Source organism: Mobula hypostoma, chromosome 10, assembly GCF_963921235.1.
Source record: "Mobula hypostoma chromosome 10, sMobHyp1.1, whole genome shotgun sequence".
NCBI classification, from domain to species: Eukaryota; Metazoa; Chordata; class Chondrichthyes; order Myliobatiformes; family Myliobatidae; genus Mobula; species Mobula hypostoma.
Window position 1 is genome coordinate 97,163,334 of NC_086106.1, and position 20,986 is coordinate 97,184,319.

General features: G+C 38.2%; 1 protein-coding gene across 1 annotated transcript in view; it reads left to right on the plus strand.

Annotated features, from left to right (window-relative positions):
• mtmr8 (myotubularin related protein 8) overlaps window positions 1–20,986 on the plus strand; it is a 45,869-nt gene that overhangs the window by 9,688 nt on the left and 15,195 nt on the right. Inside the window, exons 3-11 of the mRNA XM_063060917.1 lie at window positions 1,483–1,645; window positions 5,382–5,539; window positions 13,503–13,631; window positions 13,724–13,858; window positions 14,386–14,518; window positions 15,485–15,594; window positions 16,119–16,244; window positions 17,739–17,788; window positions 20,244–20,444. Coding sequence (XP_062916987.1) covers window positions 1,483–1,645; window positions 5,382–5,539; window positions 13,503–13,631; window positions 13,724–13,858; window positions 14,386–14,518; window positions 15,485–15,594; window positions 16,119–16,244; window positions 17,739–17,788; window positions 20,244–20,444 — 1,205 coding nt within the window. The remainder of the gene's footprint in view (window positions 1–1,482; window positions 1,646–5,381; window positions 5,540–13,502; window positions 13,632–13,723; window positions 13,859–14,385; window positions 14,519–15,484; window positions 15,595–16,118; window positions 16,245–17,738; window positions 17,789–20,243; window positions 20,445–20,986) is intronic.

Sequence of the window (20,986 nt, forward strand, 5' to 3'; positions counted from 1 at the left end):
AGGGACCCATCTAAAAATAAATCCAAAAACCGTAAAATACCCTTAGTCTTCCAAGTTTGAAAAGCGCGATCCGTAAAAGAGGGAGGAAAAAATATGTTACCTAAAATAGGAATCGCTAACCCGAATTGATTAAGATCAAAAAATTTTCTGAATTGAAACCAAATACGCAAAGCATATTTAACTATCGGGTTAGACACTTGCTTAAGGCGTTTCGAATCAAAAGGGAGAGAGGAACCTAAAATAGAGCCAAGTGTATAGCCCTGAACAGATTGTAGTTCCAGTGCTACCCATTTAGGAATAGATAGTATATCCTGGTCAAGTAACCAAAATTTCATATGTCGAATATTAATTGCCCAATAATAGAATCTAAAGTTAGGTAATGCTAAACCTCCATCTCTCTTAGCTTTCTGTAAATGTATTTTACCCAGTCTCGGATTTTTATTCTGCCAAATAAATGAAGAAATTTTAGAGTCAACTTTATCAAAGAAAGATTTTGGAACAAAAATTGGTAATGCCTGAAACACATATAAAAATTTTGGCAAAAAAAACATCTTAACTACATTAATACGACCAATCAAAGTTAAATATAAAGGAAACCATTTAGATGAAAGTTGAGTAAGAAATAAAATTAGTGAAAAATTTTAAGCAAGTGATTAGAAAATGACAAGGTTAATACCTAAGATTTTAGTTTCTGTTTATGCCTAATTTTTCCTGGTTTTCTAGAATCTGCTGTAAGTTTGTGTGCCTGCTCGGTATCCTTAACCCAGTGAGTGATTTAAAGTGGAAGTTAGTTACTAGTGGGCGTCAGCAATATGAATTGTCTTTTGTTTCTCATTTTCACAATCTATTTGGATTCCTAGTGGGTAACATTGGTATTTTGTTTCAGTTTTCATTTGATTAGTCATAGTCATACTTCATTGATCCTGGGGGTAATTGGTTTTCGTTACAGTTGCACCATAAATAATTAAATAGTAATATGTAAATTATGCCAGGAAATAAGTCCAGGACCAGCCTATTGGCTCAGGGTGTCTGACCCTCCAAGGGAGCAGTTGTAAAGTTTGATGGCCACAGGCAGGAATGACTTCCTATGACGCTCTGTGTTGCATCTTGGTGGAATGAGTCTCTGGCTGAATGTACTCCTGTGCCCAACCAGTCCATTATGTAGTGGATGGGAGACATTGTCCAAGATGGCGTGCAACTTGGACAGCATCCTCTTTTCAGACACCACCGCCAGAGAGTCCAGTTCCATCCCTACAACATCACTGACCTTACGAATGAGTTTGTTGATTCTGTTGGTGTCTGCTACCCTCAGCCTGCTGCCCCAGCACACAACAGCAAACATGATCGCACTGGCCACCACAGACCACTACTTTATTTACAAGAGGTTTGAGAACACTGCAATTGAAACTGTTGTTGCCAAATGAAAAAATACAGAGTTCATGGCCAGAAATTGAAACTAATTTATTTTATTTCTTCTTATAGATCTTGCACCATCATATTTCAACAATAGAGAAGCTTCCCCTTACTTCTGCAGGATGTCCATTGTTAATCCATTGCAAGAACTTCAGAGTTGCACACTTTGTTATTTGCCGGGAGCGTGATTGCCATGATGTTTACAGTTCACTTCTCAGACTGTCACAGCCAGGTACAATACACCCTTTGTAAACCGCCATGTGTATTTCTTAAGTTTATTGGCATTCTCTCTTGCCTTAATTCTGTTCAATAGTTGATGCATTGTTAAGGTATCTGATCACATATTTTCAAAGTTTGCATATTATTTGTTACTTCAAAGTGATTGTTGTGAATGCCGAGCTGCTTTATGCCCAGCATAATTACAAACAGGAAATCTATGATGATGAAGCAAAATTTTCCTACTAGTTAAGTTGATTAGAAATCACTAGGGCTGTTTGATAAAACCTAAATTTAAATGGGGTAGCAGTGTTTTTGCTGGCTTTGATGATCCAGAGTGAGGTTCCTAATTGACTCGACTCCACTGTTCGTATTGTTTTTAATTCTGACAATTTCCCACAGATCAAATGAATTTGCTAAAAACAGACCATTATGTTGTTGCTTTAGAGGTTGACAGACATTGTTATCACTCCATATTGTGTCAGTGTTGGATGATAAACAGGAAATATTAGAGAAAATCACAAATTAATAAATAACTTGCATTTATTTGTCCCTCAAGCATCATAATATTTCTGGCTGCTTCATAGATACATAGGGCAAAGTTATCGGTGAATCAAAGAAAAAGATATTAAGCGTGATTAAGATCTTGGCTACAAGGAATTTCGGAGCTTGAAACAAACAAAAACATTCTAAATGCTCAACAAGTAGACATCGGAGGATGTTTCTCCTGGCTGAGAGTCTAGAATGAGGGTCACAATCTGAAAGTAAGGACTGCACCATTTAAGATCAAAATGAGGAGAAAAGTAGCGAATCTTTGAAATTCTCTGCCCCCGAAGTCTGATGGCTCAGTCATGACTACATTCAACATCAAAATTGATTGATTTTTGCTATTAGGACAATTATCAGTATGGAGATGGGTTAGGAAAATCGTGTTGAGCTTGAGGTCAACATGATTTTCCTAACCCATCTCCATACTGATAATTGTTCAGTGAGTTTCTATTGATGCAGTTTCTTCTGACCAAAGTTAACAACGACATAGCTGCCAGTTTTGCAGTGAAAAGAATCAGGATGTGAAAGAGCTTGGAGTTCAAGGGACATAGTTTTTTTTTGGAGGTTGACAGTATAGGATGTGAAAAGTTATGGTAAAAGGATAGATGATGAACATTAAGGGATTTCAGTTTTAGAAAAGGAACTTAGAATTCAAGGTCTTGAGGACTTGGGAACAGAAGTATATAAGAAAGGAGAAGACTACATGTGATTGGAACGAAGTAGCAAAGTTCTGGATAAGTTAACGTTTATGATGATAGGAGGCTGGCCACGGAAGCATTAAAATGGACCTTGTAATTGCCAAGAATATGCACAAGTATTTCAACAATATTGGCAAGAACAGGGATAAATTACTGAACTGGAATGATGGATATTTTTTGGATTGTAGAGGACGTGGGATGAGAATGTCAAGAAATCTGTTGGGATTTTGATGCTAGAATGTTGGTTCTGGAAAAAAATGGACAAGAATCTGTTTTAATTATAAAGTGAAGCAACAGGTACTTGTATACGAGTGTGTTCTTCTAGGGGCTGAATCACACACTCATTCTTTGCACGGATTTTCAAGTCTGTTTTTAGTGAATATCCAGTTGTACTTTAATGTGTCAAAAATTGAGGCAACAATTGTACTTTTATGTAGCAATTCTATGTTTGGAAATTATATACAGTGCAAGAAAAATAAGAGAACTCTATAAAGAATTGCTTTGATTCTCTCCTAATTTGCAGTGCCTTCTCACAAACTATCTTTGTTAGCTCATTTCATTATGGGGAACTTCTGTCAGCATTTTAGTTACTTTTTTAATATTTTAGAAGTTTGAAACTGCAAAATTTCCAAAGGGTGCTTACCTAAAAGGATAGCATTGTGTAGTACCGTAACATTTCGTTTGATGCAATAGAAACGATTTTGAGAAAAAGCATTTGGTTAAACACACTGCAGGCCAATTCTAGATTATGAACGGGTTCCATTTTTATAGACATCCATAAGTTGGTTTTGTCTGTAAGTCAGAAAATACACAAGAACACTCGATTAGTTAACCATTTCTCCACGGTATTTTAATGAATGATGTTGATTAGGGAAAATTAACATTTATTTGTTTAATACCTTCTCCTGCCTTCTTTCAGTGGTACAAAATCAGTGTCCCACAAAATGGCTGGTTTCATTGGGCTTGAAGTATCAGTGGCTATTGAATTGTTTAATAAAGTATCATTGTGGAAGTACCAATAGAAGCGATTGCTTCTCATTTGCCTTGGGGAAGTTGCAAGTAAGCAGGTATTTTTTCATGGTTGGTCTTTTTGAATTTAAGAATATTTATGGGAGTTCTGATGAAGAGTCTCAGCTTGAAATGTCGACCGTATATTCCCCTCCGTAGATGCTGCCTGACCAGTATCTCCAGCATTTTGTATGTGTTGCTCAAAATTTCCGGCGTCTGCAGAATCTCTTGTGTTTAATGTCATCGCTGGGATATTTTGAATGCAATATTATGGAATTACATATTTCAGGGAATCTGAGACATTGATTTCAAGGTGCTTAGTTTATGAGTCTTGTTAAACTCAGGGGTTCTGGTGCATGTGAACTGTAATCTGTATTTTTGTGGTAGTATTGAGAAGACTACTTTGATCTATTTTTTGTGGTAGTAAAGTTTGACTGCAGATTCAACTATGCTTAGAAGATTTGCATTAAGAATTACTTTCATGGTATTGATGTCTTGGACACATCTAGATGGCATTTTATTCATCTCACAAATGAGTTAGGCAAAAAAGTGTTGCTACAAGGGACAGATCTATCTGCTAAATTGTGTGTAAAACTTAATTGTCCTGAACTTAGTCTGGATTCAAATGAGTATGTGTTCCTACACAATATACAGAATATTGTTAACCAGAGACTGTCTCCTTCTTTTCTGTTAGCTGCATGGATTTAGCAAGACTTCAGTGCATCTCTGCACACTTAGGCACTGCCCCATTTGGCCTGGATCTTACAATCTGCACTAGGATGCTGTTTATTTTGTTTGTGGGATGTGTTCACTTAAGGGAACAGCATAATTTAAAAACCTCGTTGATAGTTAGGGATATCGCGCTTATAAACCTATCATGAATTTGATAATGTTCCATTCAGTAACAAACTCATTTAACAAACTCATTCGTAAGGCCAGTGATGTTGTGGGGATGGAACTGGACTTTCTCACTGTGGTGTCTGAAAAGAGGATGCTGTCTAAGTTGCATGCCATCTTGGTCAATGTCTCCCATCCACTACATAATGTACTGGGTGGGCACAGGAGTACATTCAGCCAGAGACTCATTCCTCCGAGATGCAACACAGAGTGTCATAGGAAGTCATTCCTGCCTGTGGCCATCAAACTTTACAACTCCTCCCTTGGAGGGTCAGACACCCTGAGCCGATAGGCTGGTCCTGGACTTATTTCATAATTTACTGGCATAATTTACATATTACTATTTAACTATTTATGGTTCTATTACTATTTATTATTTATGGTACAACTGTAACGAAAACCAATTTCCCCTGGGATCAATAAAGTATGACTATGACTATAGTAACATATTGGCAGATCAGGACAAATATGAAACAGAATTCAGTATTTATTATTATGGTTTATATATAGATTTTTTATTGCTGATTGTTACGGGTGTTCCTTTTATACATGGGCAGTTTTATATTTATTAACTTTGCAACATATTTGATTACATTTCAGTGGAGTATGAGGAACTCTATGCTTTCTCATACAACCCTAAACAGAAGGAAATGGAGAGAGACATTGGCTGGAAAATGATAGATTTAAGGGAAGAATTTCAGCGAATGGGAGTACCTAATGGACACTGGGAGCAGACTGATGTCAATGAAAATTACCAGGTGAGCAGTTCTTTTGTACTTTTTTATAAGCCAGGTATGCCCATTTTTTGGTGGGATCACAGTTCCCAGGTAGTTATCACAACAACTAATGATCTTAGTTTAATTGAATATAGTTTGTGAATATGAACCAGCAGATCCTTGAATTTGTGCTTAGATAAGGGTCTCTGTTAATTTAGCTGATTTTGGCCACAGCAAAGGTTTGGTTGTTATGTATGAATCTATAAAGGAGGAAAAGGGTAAACAGTGGTTACAGTTTCACTCTCTATTTCTTGTTTATTCATGCTGGAAAGTGTGCATATGAGAATCTGAAATTCTCTCTCCAGTCACTTTGTAACACTGTCCACATTGATATCTGAAAAAACTCCATTTCATTCAAGGTTCCAAAGTCAGTCTACCTAAACCCATAACAGAACAAGAATTTGCATCTCTGGAGGGACAATGGGATCATACAGATCCAAATTTCACTTGAAATATTTTTCCAGCACAGGTACAAAATAAACCCAATTCTAAATGTTACAGTATTTTCATCTCATACTTTTTATGTTGTTTTTGCCAATGTTCTGTATTCCCAGAACCTTGAATTTGAACCTGCCTTCCTTATTTATAAGAGCTGAATCAATATCCTATTTAGTTTCTTTTTTTGGTGGATTTCCAACATCACCAGCAAAGATCACTGCTGGAATTTCACTTTCCTACAGGCAGCGACAAGTTCATTTTAAGAAAACTTACACTGAGTTTGACTACCTTGTTTAAATTTACCTTGTTATTTCTGCTAATATTGACATTGAATAGGTTTCAAAAGGATAGGAATTAATTTAAATTGTCTTATAAAGTGATGGAATCTGATCTGGAGTGGGAAAAATACAGAATTAATTGCTTAGATTTTTAACAGTTTTTGCATGGAAACACTGAGGTGAATGGTCGGTTTCTATGACTAATGGCTGGATTATGTTAAAATAGACCTATCGTAAAATCTGTTTGTTATGCTTGTCAGTATACTTTGCTGGTTCACTTTCCTGAACCAGCCAAACTACTCGTTGACTCTGTGGTGAAAAATGTCTTTGAACTTTCCAGTAGGTGACATCCCTGATGTGAGAATAAAACTTTCAGAGTTCATTAGGTTGATGTATTTAGTCTTAAATACGATTATTCATGATTTCATCAAAATCTGGCCTGCTTCTAAAGTCTGAACTTCAGTTTAGTTTTCCAGGGAATATCTAGACTAAAGTTCAAAACATATCTGCAGCTTGTTAAATTTTAAGGCTTTGTAAAACATTTCTTCTATTCCTAGCATTAGTGACCAATCTTAAGTATTGCTTCATTCCTTTTGAAAAGATTTTGTAAATATGAAAAATTGCATTGCAGTGTAATCCAAAGATGAACAGAAAAATAGCTATTACTGTAGTTGGAATAATTAATTGATGTAATTATTCATGTCTGTGTAATTTTTTAGATGTCGGGAAAATAAATGTTCAAAACCTTGCCTAACAGTTCTAGTCATAGAGTGAGAACCTGGAAGCAATTCCTCTGGCCCAACGCATCTGTGGCGACCATCAGGCACTCGTTTTTACACTAACATATGCTGTTGTATAAATCCCATTTAGTAAAAGATACATTTTTAGTTGATGAAAAAGATGTTAGAAATAAAATTAATGAACTGCTTTGTTAACTCAATATTATTAAAATTGATCCAGCAGCATTTTTCATGGATTTATTAAATCATTTAGACCTTCCAGTGTTGTGAAGTGCATTGTTAAATATGAAACTCAAATGTCCATGTTAGCTGAAAGGCAACCATGCTTCTGACTTCATTGGAGTTCACTCCTACAATATTACATCAGTATGGCAGTGACAATGAAAACAGAAGGGAGCAAAGATTGTCACGCGGACAGAAATGGTTGCTGGATGTTCTGGATTTACACATTTCAAAAGTGATAGAGAGAGAGTGGCATTACTTATCAGAGATAGCATCACAGCTGCAGAAGAGATGTCTTCTGAATCAGTGTGGATGGAAGTCAAAAACAGGAAGGGAGCAATCACTTGAGAGTAATCTATGTACCCCCTCCCCCCGAATAACAACAGAATAAGAAAGTGAGGGGGATTGGAAGGAGGACAAGGTAAAGTGTGATAGGTGAAGCCACATGGGTGGGGGAGGGGGGAATGGAGTAAGAAGCTGGGAGGTGATAGGTGGAAAAGGCAAAAGACTGGAAAAGAATGAATCTGACAGGAGAAGAGAGTGGGACCATGGGAGAAAGGGAAGGAGGAGGGGAACCAGGTGATAGGCTGGTGAGGAGAAGAGGTAAGAGGCCAGAGTGGGGAATGGGGGAAGGGGGAGAAATTATCAGAAGTTGGAGAAATCAATGTTCATGCCATCGGGTTGGAGGCTATCAAGATGGAATATGAGATGTTGCTTCTCCAACCTGAGAGTGGCCTCATCATGGCAGAAGAGGATGTCATGGACTGACATGTTGGAATGGAAATAGAGATAGGAATTAAAATGGTTGGCCACTGGGAAATCCTGCTTTTTGCAGATGAACTGGAGGTGCTCGATAAAGCGGTCTCCTAATCTACGTAGTTCGTCTCTGTATCTACGTGGACCTGCTAACTTTTTGTGATTCATACATAAGAACCTAGATACAAATGAACTTAACACATTTACAGTCTGACCCTCCTCCATATCATTAATCTAAATAGTACACAGTTGAAGGCCAGCAGCTGATTGCTGGTTTCTCCACTAGTTACACACTTCTGAACTAAAAACTGTACTTATTAAAAATCTGCTTTCTTGTAATAAAATTTCAACTCTTGTTAATTTACTACTTTCTATATAATAATATTTGTATACCAGCCTTTTATGTGACATCTTATCAAATGCCTTTTGGAAATCTTAATACACCCAGTCGCCACTGTTTAGTACACTCTGTGCTTAATCAAGTAGCCACTGAATGTGTGTTTGTGGTTTTCTGCTGCTGCAGCTTATGTACTTCAAGATTTGATGAGCTGTGCATTGCATTCAGAGATGCTTTTCTTCACACCACTGTTGTAACACGTGGTTATTTGAGTTACTGTCACTTTCTCCTGTCAGCTTGAAATACTCTGGCCATACTATAACCTCTCATCAACAAGATTTTTGTCCACAGAACTGCCACTCACTGCAGGTCTTTTTTTTTGTTTTTCGCACCATTCCCAGTAAACTCTAGAGACTGTTGTGCATGAAAATCCCAGGAGATCAGTCGTTTCTAAAGTACTTAAACCTTCCCATCTGGCACCATCATTCCATGGTCAAAGTCACTTAGATCACATTTCTTCCCCATTCTGTTGTTTGGTCTGGACAACAACTGAACCGTGACCATATCTGCATGCTTTCACGCATTAAGTTGTCACATGATCGGCTAATTAGCTATTTGCATTAATGGGCAGCTGTACCTACTAAAGTGGCCACTGAGTGTACCCAACAACAATGGTTCCCACCTACCAATTCTGCTTGTTAAATCCTCAGAGATTTAAATTATCAAACATAATTTACCTTTCATGAAACTGTGTTGATACAGTTTGTCCTAATTAAGCTTTCTTTAATGATGGGTTATTTCTTCTTTAATTATTGACCCTGGTATCTTGCCAACAATAAATATCAAGCTAATTGGCGATAATTTTCAGCCACTTGTCTCTCTCATGTTAAAGTAGTTCAATAACCTTGTCAAAATAATGAGGTCATCAGCAGATTTGGAAATGACATAGCTAATAAAGTTGGTACCTCACAGAGCCAGTGATCTGGGTTTAGTTTTGACCCTTGCTGCTATCTGTCTGCCTGGAGTGCACATTTTCCCTGTGAACTGCATGGGTTTCCTTCTGGTGTTCCATTTTTCTCCCACGCCTCAGTGCATGCGAGTTGGTGGAATAATTTGTCATTGTAAATTGCTGCCAATGTGTAGATGAGTGGTAGAAAACGGGGGTTTAAGTGAGATGATTAAAATGGAATTAGTGCAGAATTAGTTTAAGTAGGTGCTTGATTGTCATGTTGACTCATTGTGTCAATGGATCTGTTTCTTTCCTCTTTAACTTCAGGTTTCTATTCACTTTTAATATTGTACACCTCAAAAACTGACTTCAGTCCAGAAACATATGTGATTTCTAAATGATGCTATATCCAAAATTAACACACTTAAGTACTAATTCAAGTTTACCCAAGACTATTTCAGTAAGTTCTTTTTAATCCTAGTTTGAAATTTAAATTAGAACATAGAAAACCTACAGCACAATACAGCACTTCAGCCCTTAAAGCTGTGCCGAACATGTCCTGTCCTGAGAAATAACCTAGGGTTACCCAGAGCCCTCTATTTTCATGAGCTCCATATACCTGTCCAGGAGTCTCTTAAAAGACCCTATCGTATCTGCCTCCACCAGCATCGCCAGCAGCCCATTCCACGCACTCACCACTCTCTGCGTAAAAAATTTACCCCTGATATCTCCTATGTACCTATTTCCAAGCACCTTAAAACTGCCCTCTCGTGCTAGCCATTTCAGCCCTGGGGAAAAGCCTCTGACTATCCACACGTTCAATGCCTCTCATCATCTTATACACCTCTATCAGGTCACCTCTCATCCTCCGTCGCTCCAAGGAGAAAAGGCCGAGTTCACTCGACTTATTCTCTTAAGGAACGCTCCCCAATCCAGGTAACATCCTTGTAAATCTCCTCTACACTCTTTCTATGGTTTCCGCATCCTTCTTATAGTGAGGAGACCAGAACTGAGCACAGTACTCCAAGTGGGGTCTGGCCAAGGTCCTATATAGCTGCAACATTACCTCTCGGCTCCTAAACTCAATCCCACGATTGATGAAGGCCAACGCAATGTATGCTTTCTTAAGCACGGAGTCAATGTGCACAGCTGCTTTGAGTGTCCTATGGACTCGGACCCTCTGATCCATATACACTACATCTACTGCTCTACCTTCATCAATGTGTTTAGTCACATCAAAAAATTCAATCAGGCTCGTAAGGCATGACATGCCTTCCACAAAGCCATGCTGACTATTCCTAATCATATTATGCCTCTCCAAATGTTCATAAATCCTGCTTCTCAGGATCTTCTCCATCAACTTACCAACCACTGAAGTAAGACTCACTGGTCTATAATTTCCTGGGCTATCCCTACTCCCTTTCTTGAATAATGGAACAACATCCGCAAGCCTCCAATCCTCCGGAACCTCTCATCATTGATGATGCAAAGATCATCGCCAGAGACAAGGCAATCTCCTCCCTCACCTCCGACAGTAGCCTGGGATACATCTCGTCTGGTCCCAGTGACTTATCCAACTTGATGCTTTCCAAAAGCTCCTGCACATCCTCTTTCTTAATATCTACATGCTCAAGCTTTTCAGTCCGCTGCAAGTCATCCCTACAATTGCTGAACATTTGCCACATTTCTGCAGTACATTTCCCTGAGAACATCTGTTTCCAATTTATGCTTCCAAGTTCCTGCCTGATAGCCTCGTAGTTCCCCTTACCTCCCATTAAATGTTTTCCTAACTTGTCTGTTCCTATCCCTCGCCAATGCTATGGTAAAGGAAATAGAGTTGTGATCACTATCTCCAAAATGCTCTCCCACTGAGAAATCTGACATCTGACCAGGTTCATTTCTGAATACCAGGTCAAGTACAGCCTCTCCTCTTGTAGGCTTATCTACATATTTTGTCAAGAAGCCTTCTTGAACACACCTAACAAACTGCACCCCATCTAAACCCCTTGCTCTAGGGACATGCCAATCGATATTTGGGAAAGTAAAATCTCTCGCCACGACAACCCTGTTATTATTGCACCTTCCAGAATCTGTCTCCCTATCTGCTCCTCGATGTCATTGTTACTATTGGGTGGTATATAAAAAACACCCAGTAGAGTTATTGACCCCTTCCCATTCCTAACTTCCACCCACAGAGACTCCGTAGACAATCCCTCCATGTCTTCCTCCTTTTCTGCAGCTGTGACACTATCTCTGATCAGCAGTGCCACGCTCCACCTCTTTTGCCTCCATCCCTGTCCTTTCTGAAACATCTAAAGCCTGGCAGTCGAAGTAACCATTCCTGCCCCTGAGCCATCCAAGTCTTTGTTACGGCCACAACATCATAGCTGCAAGTACTGATCCACGCTCTAAACTCATCTGCTTTGTTCATGATACTTATTGCATTAAAATAGACACATCTCAAACCATCGGTCTGAGCCGTCCCTTCTCGATCACCTGCCTATCCTCCCTCTTGCACTCTCTTCAAGCTTTCTCTATTTGTGAGACAATCGCCTGTTCTTCTGTCTCTTCAGTTCGGTTCCCACCCCCCAGCAATTCTAGTTTAAATTCTCCCCAATAGCCTTAGCAAACCTCCCCACCAGGATATTGGTCCCCCTCGGATTCAAGTGCCACCCGTCCTTTTTGTACAGGTCACTTCTGCCCCAAAAGAGGTCCCAATGATCCAGAAATCTGAATCCTTGACCCCTGCTCCAATCTCTCAGCCATGCATTTATCCTCCAGCTCACTCTATTTCTGTACTCACTGTTGCGAGGCACAGGCAGTAATCCGGAGATGACTACCTTTGTGGTCCTGCTTCTCAACTTCCTTCCTGAATCCCTGTAGTCTGCTCTCAGGACCTCCTCCCTTTTCCTGCCTATGTCGTTGGTACCAATGTGTACCACAACCTCTGGCTGTTCACCTTCCCACTTCAGGATATCTTGGACATGATCAGAAACATCTCTGACCCTGGCACCTGGGAGGCAAACTACCATCCGTGCTTCTTTCCTGTGTCCACAGGATCACCTGTCTGACCCCCTAACTATAGAGTCCCCTGTCACTGCTGCCATCCACTTCCTTTCCCTACCTTTCTCAGCCACAAGGCCAGACTCTGTGCCAGAGGCGCAGCCACTGTTGCTTCCCCCAGGTAGTCCCCCCGCCCCCCCAACAGTACTCAAGCAGGAGTACTTATTGTCAAGGGGTACAGCCTCAGGGGGGCTCTCTAGCCTCTGACTCCTGCCCTTCCCTCTCCTGACTGTTACCCACTTATCTGTCTCCCCAGGCCCCGGTATGACTACTTGCCTATAGTTCCTCTCTATCACCTCCTCACTCTCCCTGACCAGATGAAGGTCATCGAGCTTTATCTCCAGTTCCCTAACACCGTCCCTCAGGAGCTGCAACTCGACGCATCTGGTGCAGAAGTGGCGATCTGGGAGGCTGGGAGTCTCTGGAGTCTCCTGGACCCCCCCACATCTGACACCGAGCACAGAAGACCGGCCTCACACACATACTTCCTGTCTGTATTCTACTCAGGCAACCTACCTTGCCTCGATCCGTTAACAATGAAGCCCCGTTGAGCCAAAGCCTTCCTACTCTGTATCCCTGTCCTCTGTAGTCTGCTCCTCTGACCCCCGCTCTATAAGGTGTCTCCTTTTAAACTCTTCTCGTTGTTTTCACTGGCTGACGTCCACGCGCTTGGGCAGTCATGCCCCAATCAAACTGCTGAAGAAATAACCATCTCCCTTTAAACTCTTCTCGCTGTTCTCACTGGCTGATGTCCACGCGTTTGCGCAGTCGTGCCCCGATCAAACCGCTGAAGAAATAACCGTCTCCCTTTAAACTCTTCTCACTGTTCTCACTGGCTGACGTTCATGCGCTTGCGCAGTCGTGCCCCGATCAAACTGCTGAAGAAAAAAAATTGTCCAAAAGATTGCAGATGCTGGAATCTGAATCAACAACCCTAAGTCCTGATGCAGTGTAATTCCTTTCCTCACAGATGCTGTTCCTTCAGCAGATTGTTGCTTTAAATTGTCTAAGTGAAGTGTTGTTCAGTTTTCTTTAGTTTCATGTTTTGATAGTAAAGCACTCATTTTGTTGAATTGCTGATGAGTTTTATTAAACTAATTGGGTATAGCTCTATTTGTATTTGTCATATTTTATTATGGAATTTTGTTTTGATTTCTTCTAGACCTGTAATACTTATTCATCTATTCTCTACGTACCAAGAGAAGTCACCAAGCCAACAATAGTAGGCAGCTCAAAGTTCAGAAGTAGAGGACGATTTCCTGTTCTTTCTTACTTTTACAAGAAAAACAATGTAGGTATTTTTACCGATGAGTGTCCTTTGCTGACTTTTCTTCTTAATTCCGACCCTCTCCCTTGATAATTAAGTGTTTTATTTTTAAACAGGCTGCCATTTGCAGGTGTAGTCAGCCATTGTCAGGATTCAGTGCCAGGTGTGTGGAAGACGAACAAATGCTACAAGCCATCAGCAGGTCCAATCCTGGAAGTTCTTTTGTATATGTGGTAGATACTAGACCAAAGGTAATTTAGTTTCCCAAATGTTGAATCAAGATTACTTACAAGAGTCAGCGGGTTGAAACGCATTCTGATTTTCTGATTTTTACAATTATTTCTGAATTAAAGATCATCTAAAATATCATTTCAGAGAATGAGGGCAGGATGAAATAGATTTCATTGTTATCATAAAAGAACATATTAATTATATCATTTAACTGTGATGTATAGATTTATGCATCAGTTGTTTTTATTGATGAGTGGCCTGACATATGCATCTCAGGACTGCTCATTACACCATATGAATGCTGAGTCAGTGAGAAAACTCCTTTTAAGTGATATAGAGGCAAATAAAACAAGTTTATAGAAAATACTTGACATGTAGAGCAGCATCTGTGGGAAATGAGTTAATGCTCCTCCAGGGTTCCCAGTTAGTCACCAGTCTGAAGCATTTAACTATTTATACAATCTGCCCATTTTACTGAGTACTTCTGAGATTTTATCCATATATGAAAATTATTAAGCTGTGTGTTCTTAATATTATTTTTTGATAGCTGAATGCCATGGCAAATAGAGCTGCTGGGAAGGGGTATGAAAATGAAGATAATTACTCCAATATTAGGTTCCAGTTTGTTGGTATTGAGAACATACATGTGATGAGGAACAGTTTGCAAAAACTTTTAGAAGGTAATATACCTTTACTAGTTCTGCCTGTGTTTATTAAAAAACTAGTAACATTTGAAACTTGGTTTAAAAATTATTAAGAAAAATTAAAAATAAAATTATTGTTGGTTGATAGGCATTGGTGTTTTAACTGCTGACATACTATTGATGAAAGTTCTTGCCTCAGCATTTTCTGGTTTAGCTTAACTTTTGTGAACCCTGCACATACCTTGGGCCTTTTTGTCTGATTTTGCAATTTACTGGATGATAACTCCAGGTTGTCTGGATGATGGCAAATTTTGTCATGTTCATTTGAAAAGAACTTTAATGTGGCTATGTAATTAATTTTGCTCTCTATCTATTAGAGCAAAGTGAAAAATGATCTGATATATCATTTTTCACAGTGTGGGTGAAATGAGCCTTTAAGGGAACAGCTTTTCCTACAATGTTATAAATTCTGTACGTTGGATAGAAATAGAATAATCTTGTCTTTTAACCAGCTGCATCATTCTTCCAAAGAAATTAAATGGAAGAGGGATGGGGAAATGGCAATTTTAGCTTAAAAAATCAATGTAATGATTTGGTGCATGGATTAGAGGAGCCAAATTAATAAATTAGGGTTAACAAACATTGTACTTTCAGAAAATGGTTGATATTTTATGAGATATTTTCTCCCCATTATTAAATGTATGCAAATTACCCTGATAACAGTAATGTTTAGTGAAAAATATTCTCATTATTTAACTTTTATGTACAAATATTACCCTTGGATATTAATTTTGAAGGATTGGATTAGTTTTCATTAGAAAAGACAGGGTAAAATTGGAGGAAATATTATAAAGGAGATGAAATAGTATAGCTCTGTCAATAACACTGATGACGTGCCTTTAAGTGTGATGTCTTCAAACTTGTGTTTTCACTTGTATCAGTAGGCAAGGGAAAATAAAACAATGTTGAAATATAAATAAAGAATATTATTTTACTTTTTAGTATGTGAGTTGAAAACGCCATCAATGAGTGATTTTCTTACGGGCTTGGAAAATTCTGGCTGGCTGCGACATATCAAAGCTGTCATGGATGCTGGTTTCTTCCTATCAAAGGTAGTGGCGTGAGCATTTTTGTTTGAGAGTATTCGTCATTTTTTTGAATCCCTATTTAATGATTCAGTAACTGAGCCACATAATTCTGATAAATCTTTTTATAAAGGCTTTGATTATTGTAAAATTTCATTGTTGTAAAATTTCAGACTTTACCTCTGATTTTACAGACTGTTCTAATCACTTCACATGCAAATAGAGTTTGGTATTCAACCTCGTTTGAATCACTTCATCATTTTGTCTAAATAGTTACATTTTTCACTTAATTAATGCCTGGAGAAACTTAAACTGAATTCTAACAATTGTGAAATAACTCTCAAAGTAGTACTTCCCATACGTAGTCTCCCTCCCACCATAACTAGTATAACAAACTAATAACATTTATGATTAGTTTTCAAATTGGTCTAAAACAAAGCATTACTTTTGAAGTTATTGTTATGTAGGAAATTTTTCTATGAATGTTTATACAAAATACATATAAAGAACTTTCTGTTTAAAATAATGTTATTGTTCACAACTGCCTCTAGGCTGTGGCTGAAGAAAATGCCAGTGTATTGGTCCACTGTTCTGATGGCTGGGATCGTACTGTTCAAGTTTGCTCATTAGCTGGCGTTCTCTTGGATTCCTACTATCGAACAATAAAGGGATTTATGGTAAGAGTTTATGTGGCACATTACAGTTTCGGGATTTTGATAACTTTGTTTACAGACTCAACCAGCTGAACTTAGTTTTTATATTCTATTGAATAAAATATATTGTAATATTAATTAAAATTAGTTTGCAGGCTGAGCAGGTAAAGGCATTGGTTTAAATGGCAACACGCTCAAAATGCTGAAGGAACTCAGCAGGTCAGACAGTATCTTTGGAAATGAATAAACAGTCGATGTTTTGGGCCAGGACCCTTCAACAGGACTAATGTGGCCTGTATATTTGAGTATGTGGCAGTACGTCGTGCAGGCTAAAACTGTATAGTCAGTTCAGTCAAATTATTAGTCCACATTGTGTGGCTAGTTGCTGCTGAGATGATAAAGAAGTAATGAGACAGCAGGAGCCTACAATAAAGCCATTCCTGAAGAAGTGAAGAAGAAACATGGACTATGTATGTGCTAATATTATTTTGCATGAATTCTTCTTATACCATTGAAATAATGAGTGTTATGATAAACAAGGCATAAATTTATTTTGGTTTTATTGCTATATACCTATAATTCAAAACCTGAGCATCGCATGTTCTGAATGTTTCAGTGGCTGTGTCTCATTTTTATACTATCTGGAAGAGTAGGGCAAGTTGGTCAGCAACTTCTTAATTTCCACATCTAATTGTGCATACATCGTTGCTAGAATTTGGTTTTCTAACTCTAGTAATGGTGACTGCTTATACCGCCACTGAATCTTGCCCCCACCCCCACCCCAGTAAAATCCTGGCTAACATTTTATACATTGAGAAGATTTCTAAAATACCTAAATGTTTCAGGTGGTCTCTGTCAAAGAACCACGAAAAAGCCTCCCAACTCAAGCATTGTTGATGAAATAGAATGATGAATAAAAACAAGAAATTTCTACCTGCTCTGTATTCTGACAACCACATCCTTTTTAAAATAAAGCTTCAAATAAAATGTCAATATGCCCTGAATCAAGCAACAATTGAAATATCGTAAGAATGGAAGGATGCAGTTGGAATTATTTGTGTGAGGTAGAATTCAGATTTTGGAATGAAGAGAAGGATCTCAGAGCAGAGGCAAAACCCAGCCTTGATGCTGTTATATAACTATAGACTTCAACAATGTCTCCAGAGCGGTTCTCTAGAGAGTGAAAGGATATTCCTGACAATTGAATTATTGTGAAAGTGACTTGACCTACAATTGAACAGATTTCACAATTCTGAATAAGATCAATGGGATGATAGAAGTTGGGACCTGTGTAAATAGAACAATTTTTTTCCCGTAAAGAAAAGGAAAAGTGTTCAGTACTTCAGAAGAGTATTAGATCATGGAAATACAAAATAATGATAAAGGTTTTATTTAGATCCAAAAGGAATTGCACATTTTTCATTGCTGATGTATTAGAAATTTTTGTTTGCAAATGATGTCATAAAGTATTATTTCTAATAACTTATCCTCATGATCAAAATGTGCTGTTTTTTCAAGGTTCTTATAGAAAAAGAATGGATCTCTATGGGACACAAATTTTCCCAAAGGTAATTGTGTGCACTTCTAGGTAATTGGGGGATGCATCAAGTACACTTTATCATTGTTGCTTTCATATCCTTTTTCCCCTCTTGAATACCGCAAATGAATATATGAGCAATGACACTGGGTCCCTGAAATTTGCTCTGTCATTCAATAAGAGAATATCTGCTTAATCTCAAATCTGCATTCCCAGCTTCCTGTGGTAATTTTTCAGCTATTGCTTATTAAGTATCTGCTTTAAGATGCTCCAAAACCACAACATTTTGAGGAAGTAATTTCTGAGGGCTCAGTATGCATTGAGAGAATACATTTCATGACATAATTTTAAATAGGGACTACTTGTTCTGATTTCTTACCATTCCATCTTCTCAAGACGCCTCAAGATCTTATATGTTTCAATCATATCTAAATTCCAAATAACATAATAGCCTGTCCCTTTCCCTGATAAAGCAATCTGCTCACTCTTATGTTTTTGTTTATAAAATCTCTGTTGAACAGTTTCCAACTCTTTAACATCATTTGGGAAAGAGTGGTACTCTAGATGTTGATTCATAACCTCCCTTCTTCTGTCTTCAGTTCCCCTATCGATAAATACTTACATTCTGCTACCCTTTCTGAATTAATTGCTTTAGCTACTTGAAGCTATTTGTGAATCTTACGTGAGGACAGAAAACCAGAACAGAATGCTACAGACACTCAGTATGTCAGTTAGCCTCCTGTAAAGAACAAAAGTTAACACTTCAAATCAGACTCGTCATCATAGCTGGAGAAATGAGAAAACAAATCAGCTTTACATTATTGAGAGAGTGAGGCGAAATAGATAAGGTAAAAGGAATAATTCTGAAAGCGTGAGGACAAATTAGCTTTCATATCATACTTGATGAAGCTATTGGGTTGATAGAGCAGTTAGAGAGGAAACATACAAAGGAACCTGTAAAAGCTGTGGCATGCAGATGAATACCCTACATCAAAATTGGTCATTTCTGATACAACAGGAAAGTGAGTTACCGAGACTAGATCTGAGTACAGCAGGCTGCGATGTTACCAATTAATATATAACTAAAAGTGACTTCCAGAAAGCAGTCAAAATGTGGTTTTCTCACGGTGACTTGGGTTTCTTCCAATCTAATGTATTGCATTTTCTACTCACAAAACAGCCTTCCAAACTCTATATCAACTTCAGCAGTTTTGGGAATTTGCTGTCTCTCTGTATCAGTTTGGCCAGGTCTATGGTAACCATCTGTTCACATTTCACAACTTTTACAAGTTCCCTTGTTTGCTTTTACTCTTTTCGGGCAACGGAAAGTGACCGAATGCAAGCGCTATGCATGACATTCATTTAATATACACTTATTTTCCCCAACATGATGTACACTTCTTCCATTCTAGTATACCGCACCTGGAGGAAACTCAAGTGGTCGTACAGGGAATATGCACCAGCACCTTAGGACTGCATTGAACCCAGGTGTATGGTAGTGTAATGGGACCACTGGCAACAGCACCATTCTACCATTTATATCCTAGGGCAAGAGAAATAAAAGCAAAAACACTGCAGATACCGGCAATCTGAAATAAAAACAAAACATGCTGGGAATGATCAGTAGATAAAAAGAGAAAATAATTTAATATTGCTGATGAAAAACCCATTTTCTCATTTGGGAAATGTGTTTTTCGTGTGCAGATGGTGGTAGAATAGAGGAGGAATTGATGTTAGTGTGAGGAGAATAAACGTTAGGATTAATGTCGGATTTGTGTCAGTAAGTGTTTAACAAGGACACAGTGGGCAGAAAGGCCTGCTTACATACCGTTTGCCTCTATAGATATGGATCTCTGCATCTCAGATTAGTACAATCTTCTCATCATTTAAATAATATGCTTTTTAAATTTTCCTGCCAAAATGGACAGTTTCAGAATTCCCCACCTTCTGCCTAATAACTAAGAAGTCTCTGTTCTTTTATTCAGTTCAATGTATGCCTTTTCGTTATTTCTGCATTGATAGTTATATTTTCAGCAGCCAAGTCCTGAGATTGATTTCCTATGATTCATTCCTAAAAGCTCTTTCCCTTGCTTCAGAGCTCCTTGATGCTTAATCCTCTGAACAGATTTTTAATTACCTCTCCTTGTAACATCCTATCTGGATCTGTCCACCATAGGATGATTTATGTTAAAGTTATTATAAAAGTTGTTGGGAATAGCAAGGAAAGTAATGAAGCAGCTAGGGTCACTACTCCTGGATACATCAACATCTCTGTAAGGAAAAGTGTATGGACAGTGACAAAACATAGCTGAGCAAAATATGCAGGCCTGCATGGAAAAAAGAGCATCTGGGGCAAAATGCCTACTGGTGCCTTCAGATCAGAAATAAAGTAAATGAAGGAGATAATATTTTAAAGAAATATCATTTCAATTTAAAGTTTAGTTTTAAAGAACATTTTTATTCATTTTCTGCTTTAATTTTCACAGATGTGGCCATCTAGAAGGTGACCCCAAAGAAGTTTCACCTGTGTTTACTCAGTTTATTGAATGTATCTGGCATCTGATGGAACAGTTTCCATGTGCTTTTGAGTTTAATGAGAATTATCTGCTGGAGATCCACGACCACATATATTCTTGCCAATTTGGTAATTTTATTGGAAACTCCCAAAAAGAACGTCAAGAGTTGAAGTAAGTTTCATTTAAACATTAATGCCATGAAGGAAATAGACCAGGACCATTTGATGCTCTTTGATTATTATGTTGTATTGAATCATCTTTGAATCCTGGCATTGTATCTTTAACTATCTTGCCAGTGAAGTGTAGCTTAAGCCAAATATAACAAATGTCCTGACTAATATTAATTGTTTTGCAGTGGAAGCATAGAGACAATAATAAAAAAGGCTTTTCTGTAAACGCTGTTGTATGGAGAAGTGCTGTTGAGCTGTAGGAATCAGAACTCATAGTTTGTGTAACATTAACTGTCATCAGTCATAGCAACAAAGCAGCTGCAGATCTCCTCAGTATTGAGAAAATGAAAATCCATTCCTAAATTCTCTGAAGTTCATCACTTGTGGATTAGATCTGTGTACTACCAGGCGAGGTTGGAATTCATCATGTCTTTGATGCGCTCTGTAATTAAATTAGAGCATTTACTGAATGGCTAGTTGAATGAAATAAACAGGAAGTAATGAAAGTGCACATAACACATGTTCTTCATTGAAACTTGATCT